Source organism: Siniperca chuatsi, linkage group LG12 (assembly GCF_020085105.1).
Source record: "Siniperca chuatsi isolate FFG_IHB_CAS linkage group LG12, ASM2008510v1, whole genome shotgun sequence".
NCBI classification, from domain to species: Eukaryota; Metazoa; Chordata; class Actinopteri; order Centrarchiformes; family Sinipercidae; genus Siniperca; species Siniperca chuatsi.
The window spans coordinates 15669635-15682995 of NC_058053.1; the positions used below are offsets into that span (position 1 = coordinate 15669635).

At 38.0% G+C, this 13361-nt stretch overlaps 2 protein-coding genes across 19 annotated transcripts in view; both read right to left on the reverse strand.

Annotated features, from left to right (window-relative positions):
- Positions 1 to 1952: 1952 nt before the first annotated feature.
- Positions 1953 to 10946, reverse strand: slc15a1a (solute carrier family 15 member 1a). The gene is made up of 23 exons (XM_044217927.1): positions 10796 to 10946; positions 10525 to 10565; positions 9912 to 9999; positions 9594 to 9735; positions 8759 to 8878; positions 8528 to 8627; positions 7304 to 7394; positions 7084 to 7167; positions 6889 to 6971; positions 6690 to 6776; positions 6506 to 6595; positions 6372 to 6416; positions 6251 to 6283; positions 6068 to 6156; positions 4862 to 4943; positions 4578 to 4697; positions 4268 to 4417; positions 4133 to 4179; positions 3847 to 3954; positions 3626 to 3737; positions 2777 to 2914; positions 2506 to 2613; positions 1953 to 2337 (listed from the first exon to the last, which is right to left on the reverse strand). Exons 1-23 carry the CDS (start codon positions 10800 to 10802, stop codon positions 2107 to 2109), a joined length of 2196 nt encoding a protein of 731 aa, XP_044073862.1. The 5' UTR covers positions 10803 to 10946; the 3' UTR covers positions 1953 to 2106.
- A 347-nt stretch (positions 10947 to 11293) lies between these two features.
- Positions 11294 to 13361, reverse strand: part of LOC122885512 (dedicator of cytokinesis protein 9-like) — an 87573-nt gene continuing 85505 nt past the window's right edge. For 17 of the 18 annotated variants that reach the window (XM_044216713.1, XM_044216712.1, XM_044216702.1 and 14 more), the window contains one exon: positions 11294 to 12496. In XM_044216713.1, coding sequence (XP_044072648.1) covers positions 12371 to 12496 — 126 coding nt within the window. In that variant the 3' untranslated portion in view covers positions 11294 to 12370. The remainder of the gene's footprint in view (positions 12497 to 13361) is intronic. The other variant, XM_044216708.1, reaches the window with a different exon arrangement.

The window sequence follows — 13361 nt, forward strand, 5'->3', positions numbered from 1 at the left end:
GAGGACAAAATCCAAAGTCCTCATGTGGTGTAAAAATACATTCAGCTGAAGTGAATATGAGGCTTCAGCAGTCTGACTTAGACAAATGAAGTGCATATCTCCCAAAGTTAGTCTTTTTAGTATGAAATTCCTTCGTGTTAACCCAACAGCCTTTCCTTGCCAAGCTGCAATGAGAAAAGGAGTGAATATTGCACTAAAAAGACTGTGAATACAGAACGTACCTGCTTGTTTTGACTAACTGCGACTGCTAAAGCCTTATATTATGTTTGGTTAAACTATGGGGTGCATTGTTGCACAGAAAAAAATCACTGAATTTTGTCCCCAATCTCTTACATTGCTTAAAAAATGTGAACCTATCTTTTAACACCTTAATATTTTACTTTAAATTGTGCTCACATCAAACTAAATAAAGCTGTGTTTAATCAAGTTACCACAAACTAATTGGGGCCAGTTAATGTTATTTCAGCACAACCATCAAAAACTGGCTATTGATTTAACTCTTGTTTTAGTGACAAATGCAGATTCTGAGGGTCACTGCTGACACTAGGCCTTTTTCATGGCAGACATTTTGACATGTCACAGTAGGAAAAACACAGGAGACATGGGCTTCACTATTTTCTGACTTTTAATGCACTAAACGAATAATTGATTGATCAACAAAATAATCACCATATTAATCAATAATGAAAACACACGCAGCCCAGTCAAAATCAATAGGTGTGATAAGTGGACTGCCTGTTACAGTACAATTAATTTGATGTTGGCTCACTGGCTTACTGGGACATTTGATGGAACTCTGCCATCGTTAAAGAAATTTGTTTCACCTTTGCTTTTTCTGCTATGACAGGTCAAAATGTCATGTCATGAAAAGGTCTATTGGTTATCTTCCGATATAACGTTGTGGCATGCCAGTTTTACATGGTACCTGTCAGCGAAATGTTATAACTTCCAGTGGAACACAGTAGCAGCACACTATAATTAGTAGTGGCATATGTCAGTAAGTATGGGTGTATGTAGACAGGGAGTAGTACATGTGTGTGGCAGTGGACCATGAGTGACATACCCTTGATACCTTAAGTGACATAAGCCAGTACAGCGGCGGCAAACTAACACTTTTCAACCTCACCTTGACTCATAAGAGCATTGCTTGTTTTCTGGGTCTTTGGGTGTTTAATAAAACATCTGTTGTGCGCAGAGTACTTAATGGGAGTTTGGAGGTAACAGGGTACATACAAGGCAAAACGGAGGGCAATAGGTGTGAAAGGGGGTCAGTAGGGGTCCAACAGCCAATTTTTTCCCCCAGCCCCATAAAAAACGTTAGATCAGCAATGACAGGTGAGCTATCTTGGCCTATCTCCAGAAGTCAATCTATATTTTCTAATTTTCTCTAGTGTAAGTTAGTATCACAGAACCAGTTCTTGTCATCTCAGATACATTTTAGATTTTTTCATTGTAAATATTATTATTATTATTATATAATGTCACAACAGTTGAAAGATCCAGAATAATCCGTGAAGATGACCTTGAGTTAAGATTATTTTGTCAAGCTACAATTTCCAAGAAAAAGAATGAACTTCTATGCTCATATAATGAAAACCATTTCTATTTAGCCAGTTTGGGAGCTCACAACCCCCTTGACAGCCTGACAGGCTGCAATGCATTACTTTTTGTCACATAATAAGATATTCAGTACTAGCTAAACATATTTATTGCAAAAAACAACCTGTTCAATCTTATACAGCTGTAAATGTTAAATCTGAGGATTTGATATCAGGTTGGGAGAGTGCTATGAACAAAAATGACATGCTCAATGTTTTTTTGGAAAAGATCTCAAGACAAGAATTGTGAATGAAAAACACACAAACAAGATTCATTTTTATTGCTTACTGGAATATAACATAAATAAAAAAGAACAATTACATCGAATGATATGTAAATGGTAAATGTTAGGGAATAATAGCATTCATCTGTTGTTGTTGTTGTTGTAATATTATAGCTAACAACACAATACACACACACACACACAATATGACAATTCTACCTTGCATCAATGTTAACCATCAAATATAAATGCATTATGGATATCTAATCTGCTTTTTAGACTGTTCACATTTTGGCCTCTTTGGCTTCATCGTGACATTTAACTGAGTCTTTCTTGACCATCTCAATCTCTGTCTTCCGTAGCTGGCTTTTATCATCCTCATCATCTTCATTAACCTTTGTCTTGAACTGGGCCTCAATTTCTGTAGGGTCGATGTAGGTGTAGAAATATGCCATAATGGAGAAGATGATACACACTGCAACCAAGAGAGAGGCAAAGAGGATGTACTCTGCCCACTTTGAAAGAGGAGGAGAGAGACAGAAGGACAAACATGGCATTAATGTAACATCATCTGTCACTGTCACTACATGGCACAAAAACACAGACATGTCTGACATGTCCACTAGAAACATTTTGTCACTTTTAGTCTCTGATGATTAGTCTTAGGTTTAATTTAAATTTACCCGTTCGGGAATCTTTGCAAGCTCAGCCACAATCAGTACGATGAAGTTGCCAATAGCAACGGTAAACAACCAGCCTGCTTGCAGCACTGCTTTCATGTTACTAGGTGCCTTGAAAATACAAAAGAAGGACACAAAATGAATAGAGACAAAAACATTGTACAGAACTGTTATATAGTTTGGGGACAAAGCAAATCCAATAGTCTTATGTACTGTATCCTACAACTTCTTTGATGGTACAGCACTGAAATAAGGTGCGTTCTAACAATTTTACCTGTGAGTAGGAGAACTCCAGACCAGTAACAGAAAACATCACTTCACCAGCAGTTATGAAGAAGTACTGTGGGATCTGGAGAGCCATGTGAACCGAGTTGGGCTCGATGTCTTCTGCCGTTGTAATAGACTCCTGACACTAAAACAAATAAACAGAAATAATTACAATAGTTTTTCAACCAGTGGGACTCAAAAGGACATTTTTGCCAGAGCAAACAAATGACAATATTTTCGTACATTGCCTATTTGTGCATTAATGTATAAGGCTGGTTCATTCTATATTTTTCTTATTGGCAAAAGCATCCCATGAAAAGACCAAAAGCAACAACACATTAATTCAAACTTCCCCATCATGTCTGTTGCACCCCAAACCCATTTGTGACTTCTTAAGATGTAAATCTTTAAAAACTGGTCACAAAAATGTAGTTTCATTTTTTATAAAGGATTTTGGACAACAGTGGAGCTTTATGGCACAGAGTAATAAGATATATCAGGCTTTGGCTATTATATTTGTTTGTTGATATTAAGAAAATTATAGAATATCACCAGCCTTATCCTTCAAATTCATTTTTTTTTTCACCTGGGTCAAATGTGAGTTTTCAGAGATATCCAAAAATATAGAAAATGTAATGCAAGCCATTTATACATGTTTTAGATCTAGTTTAATTTCCTCATTATAATCACAAATAATATCAATTACACATATAAATAAACCTAATATATAATCTGTTACCACATACAGAATGATACAGCATTATTTTCCCCTAAAAGGTTCAAGACACTTATGTTGCAATGACATTCACACTGCTTACTAAAATTCATGATATTAAAAATCATATGTGAAACTTACATTCGTTCCAAAGACCAAAGTGCTAGGGATGAAGAAGGTATATGAACTTCCAAACCCAAAGTCCCTGCTGTATTCACATTTCTGTGAACCACTCAGTATGGTGAAGTTGACTCTGATCATTAGGAAAGAAAATCTGTTTAATAAACTGCATTGTTGTTTGCATAAAACAATGATTCTAGTGTAAAAACAGTGAATTAGTCAGGATTAAAAAAAATCCTTACTTTCCATTTTTTATCTGGGAGTAGTTGGAATAATAAAATGGCTCAATTAGTCCAAAGTCAGCTGCAGGAGTTGATACATTCACTGTTGTTTTCATTCCATTTACAAATCTGAAATGGATACATATGGAGCAAAAACATTACAGCCAGAAAATTTTAAATCAGTCAGTAAAACCAGCATATGTACAGTAATCCCTTCATTTTCAACTATTTACTCTGCATTTTCTGTTAGTCAACTGGTCAATGAATTGTATATTTGTTGTTGTTAAACATTTGTAATTCAATTTACCGGATTGCATTGTTGCCTTGTTCTGGCTTGGAAATCAAATCATCAATCTGAGGAAATAAGACAATGTTGATTAATTTAACCATTTAAAGGCCTTTTGTGTGTCTTACTTTTAACTATTTTGTGCTTCTAACTCACCAACAGCAATTGTGATGTTTCAGTGACGTCTGAGGGAATAAGAAGCGTTTGTCGCTGTCCCTTGGCTAAGGAAATATTTTTTGTCACTTCGGGGCTGCCTATTGAAACGAGGATGTTTTCTGCTTCAAATGTGAAGTATTGATCACTGGCCTGCAAAACAAAGAAATTGTTGAAACTGTGCAATCGTTGGGGCAAGAGTATGTGTACATAAACAGTAGTGTTTTGGATTGCATGCAAGTGATTTTCGCAGAGTTTTAAACTTGTAAGTCCCAGTTTTGTAAAAGTTTTGTGTTATTGTGTGAGGACATACCTGAGCTGCAGGAAGTCCCAGAGGATTCTCGCCAGGCAGCTTAACTGTCACTGGATTACTGCCCATGTTAAGTAATTTCAACTGACTCTGGGAGGCTGATGGGAAGGTGGGTAATGTTTTCTGAGAAGGAATACAAAGTAGAAATGAGCACTTGTCCTTGTTATGAACTCCAAGTGTACTTTTTTATGCATTAACCTTAATTGTGAGTTTGAAATAAATTCATCCCTGATGAGCTGATTTTACAGTATATAAGGAGATCAACACAACAACTGTTTTCTACTTACATCAATTTGAATCTCAACCACAGCAGCGCAGACAAAAGCTATAGCTGCCAGGAGCATCCCCACTGTCATTCTTTTCAGAGGCCTGTTGAATTAACATTAAGTTCTGTTACTGATTTGTAAAATATTCTAAGAATTACAGCACCAAAAGTTTGTTTATAGATGTAATTGATGGATTAATAAACTGCATTTTTAACATCATCATGATTCAGACTGTGTAAAGATACACTGGTCTGGACTGAGATCTGCAAGTTTGAGCTTTTCCGCGGAATGTTGTTCTGAGAAACACATCAGCCTTTGTAGCTGAACTGTCTTATGACACTGCTTGTTCACTCACAGTACCATCCTCCATTGTTGAGCAGTTGAAGGAATAATTTAACATTACGCTTATTTGCTTTCTTGCTGCAATTTAGATGAGAAGATTGCTACCACTCACAAAGTCGGACGCTAAATTTGAAGCTACAGCCAGCAGCCAGTTAGCTTAGCATAAAGACTGGAAACGGGGAAACAGCTAGCCCGGGTCTGTTCAAAGATAACAAAATCTGCCAACCAGCCTCTTTAAAGCTCACTAATTAACACATTATATACTGTTTGGTTAATCTATACAAAAACCAAAGGGAGAAGGCGACATGTTGTGGTTTCACAGGGGGTTATGTTCCGTACTATTTCTTTGCCGGAAACAGTTACCAGGAAAGACTGAAGAAATGTACCACTCACAGCCAAGAAATAGTCCGGCACATACCCCCCCTGTAAAACGCTGAATACGTTGTCACACTTTTTTGTATCGATTAAACAAATGAGATATAACATTTATCTCAATTACTGAGCTTTAGAGGTGATGTTAGGCAGATTTTGTTACCTTTGGACAGAGCCAGGCTAGCTGTTTCCAGTCTTTATGTCAAGGTAAGTTTATCCTACAGACATTGGATTGATGTCAATATTCTCATGTTACATTCGTCAAGAAATCGAATAAGCACATTTTAACATAATGTCGAACTATTCCCTCAAACATGAAAACAACGTGGGCAAGAAGAAATTGAGGGTATTCTTTTTGCTCCAGAACAGAGAACATCTAGAAAATGAAACTTTGAAAGCGAGAAATCTCATTTGTTATTGAATAATCCTATGAAGTTATTTAATAACCCAATAAAGGACTGACAGATACTGTATAAGCCCCAAAGCTGTCTCACTGAGCTCAGCAGTACTTACGTAAAGTTCAGGCCACATTTTGTGATCAGAGGGTAGATTACGTTGTCCATGATAGGCACCAGAGTCAGGATCAGGATGGGGTTGATAGTCTTTCAAAAACATAAATTGCACAGTGAGATTTTTATCAAATAAAGTGCAGTACATCAGTCCAAGCTAACATGATAAAACAATGTTTTAACTTACCTGCATCTGATCAGGCTGTATAACAAGTAGCCCCTGCAGAAACAAAGACATTATTAGAACATGAACACATTGCCTTAGTTAATTAAAATATATTTTTAGTTGGTTTTATCACCAAACCTACAAAGTTTCCATCCATGTTGGTGGCTTGCAGAGTCCATCTGGAACCCTTTAATAGAGATGCAGAGTTTAGCACAGTTTCCACTGCCAACAAGTGATGCTGCCTTTTTTTTTTTTTAAAGAGTAACTTTAAGATACCTTTTGGTCAAATAGGGTCCAGAACATCGGAAGTGGGATGTATAAAAAGAGGACCTTCAGCACCATTTTGATTTGAGCAATGAGGAGTTTCTACAGCATAGACAGACATAATACGAACTGCTGTTATTCCACTGACAAAACAGCTTGTTAGAAACTTTAGAGAATTAAATAAAGTAAAACTTACGTCATATTTTTCATCTGCCCAGTCCATCCAATGCTGCCTCTTTGGGAATTGATTGCTTCTGTGCTTGTAGCGGTTTTTAATGGCAAACTGATTGACAGAAGAGCAAAGTGAAGGGGAAATATGTTTTTAGAAACACCTAGAGAAACTATTACACATTAATGCAGAATGTGTTGATGCAAATGGCAAACACCAGACTCACCCCAATACATTTACACACATCCAGCATGATGTTTCCCTGCGGTTCAGCTTTGTAGTACATGCCACTTCCAACGATAAACACCACTGTTAGGGGCATCACAGGCACAACATCAGTATTAGTACACAGTATGTGTACCAAACTTTTACATTTATTCTTTATGTACACAGTCACAGTCTCCAAATTGTTTAGACATACCAAGTGCAACCAACATTAGTGCTGCAGGGACACCGAAGGCCAGAGAATAACACTTCTGCTGACTGTGGATGCCACAGTCCTGAGCTGCAGATGGAGACAAACAACTGTCATGAAACTATAATTAAAATGTCACTCATACTCAAGGACTGTTATTAGTTATTATCACATGCACTCATGTTTATGGCACTGTTCATCATAAACTTATCCTACTCATATTTACCTCTGAGGATTGGAGTGATAATGGTTGACAAGAGACTCCCACCATTGATGCACAGGTAGAATACCGAGAAGAAAGTTCTCCTTTGCTTTTCCTGCACAGAGAAATACATCAGTAACTTTTTATCGTGTGTTGCATGCATGTTGTGCAATGCTGAATATGACATGTAATCAGTTCCAAAGTGGTTCGCATCTGTGCTTATGATACAACCAAAGTTTTTTGTAGCCGTGCTAGTGACAAGGCCACTGGATGGTTTGCCATGAAATTCGTGGTCTCCAGAGGATGTACTCTAATGACTTTGATGATCTGCTGACTTCTCCTCTGGCGCCATCATGAGATTGAGATTTGTGATCTTGAGTGAAATGTCTCGACAACTACTGGATGGATTGTCATGAAATTTGGTACACACATTCATGTCCCCCTCAGGATGAATTGTAGTAACTTTGATTCCTTTAAAGAGCACCCCACCGGTTTAGCATTGCACTCCTATTACACTGTTGGACTCACGTTGACTGCTGGCAGTTCGGTGGGGAGATTTGGGTGTGTTGTGCTAGTAGCAGCTAATGTAGCCTCAACCCCCTTAGCCTCATGCAGATGAGCCAGCTACAGAGGCCTGCTAAGCTCACTTCTTTCTAACTCCACACCCTCAGATTGTTTTCATTTTCAAACTTGTGGTCTTCAGCCCCACGCTGACTCAAGTGACATCACTTTAGGCCATTTATCAGATTTCACGCAGCTCTCTCTGGAGCAACAAAGGGCTTTATACAACTTTTTATACATATGCAGTAGTAGATCAAAATTTTAATTTGTCTGATACTTTGGGTTATGACTAAATACCTGCAAAACTAATGACATGCCCATCAGTCTCAGCTGTACTTTGCGATTAGCAAATGTTAGCATGCTAACATGCTAAACATTAAATCTGCTAAACATCAGTATGTTAGCATTGTCATTGTGAGCATGCTAGTACAGCTATGCCTAAATACAGCCTCACAGAGCCACTAGCATGACTGTAGTCTTATTAAAAGTATTTTGGGGCATTTTTGCATATATTTTGATAGTGAATAGTAGAGAGGAGACAGGAAGTGAGGAAAGAGAGAGGAAAGATAACATGCAATGAAGTACTGGAAGATGTTGCAATTACATGTCAATGCCATCATCACCACCAAAGGTTAAACATTAGAGGGGAAGACTCAGGTAGGAGCAGAAGTAAGGTAATGTTCTAACCTGATGCTCACTAAATTGGTCTCCACCAAAGGCAGCAACACAAGGTTTGATGCCGCCAGTGCCCAGAGCGATGAGGAAGAGACCCACCATGGACAACGCACTGAATGTGAAGAGGAACATGTGCATGAGCAGAGAGTACTGTAGAAATATGAAAGAAGATGAAAACTGCCTGCCAAAAGCCCACATCATGGAGTTTGACTCAATTATTTCTGTAGTAGAATAGAAACTCACACATGAAAGGTCATGTTGTTTGGTGTCCCGTCTCTGTCCGAGTCAGTGATGTCATGGATTGCACTGACAGCCATCGCAACCTGGCCAATCGCATAGACAATGGACAAGTAGATGATAGTCCTGTAAGGGGAAGAGGGAGAAAGATAGCAGGGTCTTTAGATTGTTATTACTGATGAATCATTGTAAGTAGACTGTTGTAGCTGGTCGAGGTGGAACTCGTTTTAAATATTTCTATACAGTTAAGTATTTTAGTCCAGTGGTTCCCAACCTAAGGATTTGGTCCCCTCCAGTTGGTCACAAAATAAATCTGGGGGGTTGTGAGATGATTAATGGGAGTGAAAAAATAATAATAAATAACTCCTGCTATACAAATGTGTAGTAATGTTTTGGATTTTCTCTAATCTTTGCTTTATTTTGTGAAAAATTGGATCATTTTACCTCTGTAGGCTAGATGGGAATTACTCTATGGGGGAAATGGTAAAAGCTCGTTGGCATCTGAAACATGACGAGGAGCCCCAACTAGACACTGTTTTTTTGTAAGGGATCACAAGCTGAATTGGTTGGGGACCAGTGGTTTAATCTTTAACAATTAAATATATTTTATGTTTTTAAATGTAAATGTATTGAGTTGTATCTGTCTATGCATCTGTTTAATAAATGTAGTGGAGTATAGTGCAATATTTCCCTCTGACATGTTGCGAAAATGGATATACTCAATTACAAGTACCCCAAATGTGTACTTAAGTAGAGTAGCTACTTGTACTTAGTTACTTTCCACAACTGAGAGATAGTCATCCTCTACTTGCATATGTTTAATGACAAAATAGTTACTCACTTAAACTTTCCCAGCCAGGAGTCAGCCACAATGGCCCCGAGGATAGGGGTCAGGTAGCAGAGAGCCACAAAGGTGTGATAGATGGAGGTGGCCAAGTCATCGTCCCAGCGCAAGAAGTACTTAAAGTACAGCACCAGGACAGCTGTGGACAGGAAGGGGAAAACGTAGGCTTCTTCTTATTTTACACGGCTAGCTTTAGGGACAGTTAAAAATAAGTAGGCTACTTTGTTAAGGTTAGTGATTGTTAAGGGGAACTTCGTCGTCATGGTTACAATCACGTGGTTAAGGTTCTGGAACGAAATATTCACATAATAATACCTCGCATGCCATAGTAGGAGAACCTCTCGCAGAACTCATTCACAACAATGAAGAAGATGCTGAGCGGGTAGCCACACACCTTTTTGCTCTGATGGATAAAAGAAACAGCGGCACAGTATTCAGTAGTGGTGGAGAAAGTATTTAGATAATTTACTTACATAAAAAATAGCAATACCACAATGAAAAAATACTCCATTACAGGTAAAAGTCCTGTATTCAAAATGTTAAGTAAAAGTAATGCATGATACATTTACACGCAAGCAGTATTTTGGTCGAGCTGGAGCTAATTAGAACTGCTTTTTTAATACTTTTGGGTAATTTAATCTGTAACACTGCATCATATTTTATAAACTGGTTATATTTTTGTAAGTAATGGAGTAAAACTACGTTTCCCTCTGAAACATAGTAGAACTGAGGTATAAAGTAACATAAATGTACCTAAGTACCTAAAAATTGGACTTAAGTATTGGTATTCAGTATTTTATAACTACTACAGTGACTGGCATATTGAGATTGTTGCTTTGTTCTTATGAATTATCATTTAGTCTCATGGAACAATTAAAAACAAAAACTGCATGAACATTCAATAAAGTAAATGAATTAAGTACTTTACCTTCCCTTTGCTCTTCTTTCCTTTCTTGGGATCCTCTTTATCTGCGCACAAGATGAAACTAGTTTAACTGGTTGCCATATTTCATAAAAAGAATGAAATACAGTAACCTACTAATTGCCTCCATGTTTTTGTATTAAAATTACGACAGCAGTTAAAGTGTGCAACATGTTTTCTTTGTTCTGATTTGTCCCTCAGGTGTCTACACCTTCTGCTCTGGAATATTAACTTTTGTGGATTTGAATGAAAACACACAAAAAGAAAGGAAACTCACCTGTCATGATGTCTGAGTGAAGGTGCTGCCTGCTTTCTATTTCAGTTTGATATTCCTTTGAGATTTGTGCAGGGAGCAGTTGATAATTGATCCTTCCCTGTTCACTAGTGGGAGTGTTTCCGTAATATTGCTTCTTATTAGCCCTTGATCTGTATTCCACACTGCTGACTATGTTGTTTTTATGATGGGTGGGAACATGAGATATAGGCGATAGGGAGTCAGCTATGTTCAGCCACTGACACCTCATAAAAAGTAAGACGGTGTAGTCCCTCATTCGTCCAGGAGTGTTCTATCGTAGAAAAGGTTTCAGTCGTAGTCATCTGGACACTGTTTTCAGAATCAAGACGTTTCGGCTCCCATCCGGAAGTCATTCTCAATTGTGAAAAAAATCATAAAAAGTATTAATTCCCAAGAACTCCACAACTTAACCAAATGTAGGAATAAACGAAAGAATAAACTTTAACAAACGTGGAAATAAAAAGGATTCATGAGTACAAGTGCAGAGAAATGAGTGTATTTTATTTAAAAGAAAAGCATTAAGGAACATCTCTGTTTACAGCAGAACAGTGACTTTGTGTTAAATTAAAAAAAACAAACCCATTGCTGCCCGAATATAAAACAATTTCTTGAACATTTCACTGAACACTAAAATGATAAAAGCTTCCATCCACAGTAGGCGTAGTGTCTGGTTCCACACCTCATCGCTTTGGCAAGAAGGTGAACATCATCTTTACAGTGTATGAGCCCCACACAGCAAGATACTTTGCAAATATTGCACACACTCCTTTTTTTTATATACATTAATAGACAACTTGGAATTTACTTTTTGTATGCAATGGCTTTAAATATTTAAAAAATGCTCCCGTTCTAAGACATTGAAGTGATTTAAGGTTGAATGCTAACATGAGTCATAGGAGGCCATTTTGCAAATTTGCATTTTTGTAGAAATATAACTTCATATACAAGGATGAGCATCGATGTATGCAGTATATACTGTTCATCAAGACATCAATACAGTGGCTTATAAAAGTAGAATACTGTACATACAAAAAAAAACAATGTGAAACATTATCAAAATAAACAAAAATGAGCTGTTGGGAGGGTGGTGGGTGTAATGTAATGACATGCATATTAAAGACCCCAACAGGAATGTCTCCATGGAAATCAGTGCCCAGTCTTTTCAGGTAGAAACAAGCGCGGGAGTAGACAGGTTATGTCTCGTCACAAATTATGTCTGGCCATGAAGCAGGAACACAGTCTGTCGTCTCTCCTGCACGATCCCCTCTCTTATTGCTCAGGTCTCAGGCTTCACCTCATACTGTCACAGGAAAAATTGAAATTGGCCACATCCAACACAGTTTCCATGCTGTGTATACGTTAAATAGGTCCAGTGCCTTGGTCATGGTTTACTGAGAAAGGTGAGAGGTGGTCAGAGTTGCCTGTGTTTGTGTCAGTTTCCCTTTAAGCTGACTAAAGAGAAGCAGGATCGGGTTTAGAAGTGACGACATGGCATCACTGGCATGCCTGGCTGGCGAGTACAGAGGGCGCTGGGTTCAAGGCTAACCCAGGCATGCATCATACCACAGAGGAAGAGCTGGGGATGCCCTGGATGATGGCACTGGTTGGCGTGCCGCTGATGGCATTAAAGATGTGAAGCGAGTCTGGAAGAACGCTCTTCATGCCATCTTCCACAGGACTGATCTGGAAGGAAGGAAGAATGAGATATTCACAAATATTTACAATACCATCTTAGATACCTTACCTCAATCACTGCCGTGTGAAGCCCTTACTTAAAAGGAATAGTTTGACATTTTGGGAAATATGCTTATTTGCTTTCTTGGAAAAGATAAATGAGAAGATTGATACCACTCACATGTCTGTACAATAAATATGAAGCTACAGCCAGCAGCCGGTTAGCTTAGCATAAACAGCTAGCCTGGCTCTGTCTGGCGAATTGTTGTTTTTCAACTTTGGGTTTTGTGTGTATTAAACAAACACAATATAATGTGTTAATCAGTGAGCTTTAGAGGTGCTGGTAGGCGAATTCTGTTAACTGTTAACAGAGCCAGGCTAGCTGTTTCCAGTCTTTGTGCTAAGCTAAGCTAACCAGCTGCTGGCTGTAGCCATATATTTACCGTACAGACATGACAGTGATATCAATCTTCACATCTGACTCTTGGCAAGAAAGCGAATATTCCTATTTTCCAAAATGTCAAACTATTCCTTTAGGGTGCAGTCCTTAGGTATTGCTTAAATGCATTAGCACATACATTCATATGCATGCGCATACATGTAGACACTGCTCATACACACGCAAAAGGTATATGTACATAGATATACATACTTGCATACATATATACATACTGTACACATGCAGAAAAAATACACGTCAGCAATCCAAAAGAGGTAAGTCCATAAGTGATTGTTGCTCTAGCCAGCTGCTGCATCAGAAGTGTTCAAAGTATAGGTGGGTTGATTTTTTAAATCTCAGGAGTAGAGATGAAACGATGAGACGATTAATCGATCAACATAAAATTAATCGGCAACTATATTGATAAGCATTTAA

Excerpts from the sequence above, each read along its gene's own strand:
- slc15a1a (XM_044217927.1), bottom strand. Across the intron at positions 8,879-9,593 it reads TCCTGGCTGGGAAAGTTTAA|GACTATCATCTACTTGTCCA; the intron begins GTGAGTAACTAT and ends TTCCCCTTACAG. Across the intron at positions 2,915-3,625 it reads CTTTGGTCTTTGGAACGAAT|TGTCAGGAGTCTATTACAAC; the intron begins GTAAGTTTCACA and ends TATTTGTTTTAG.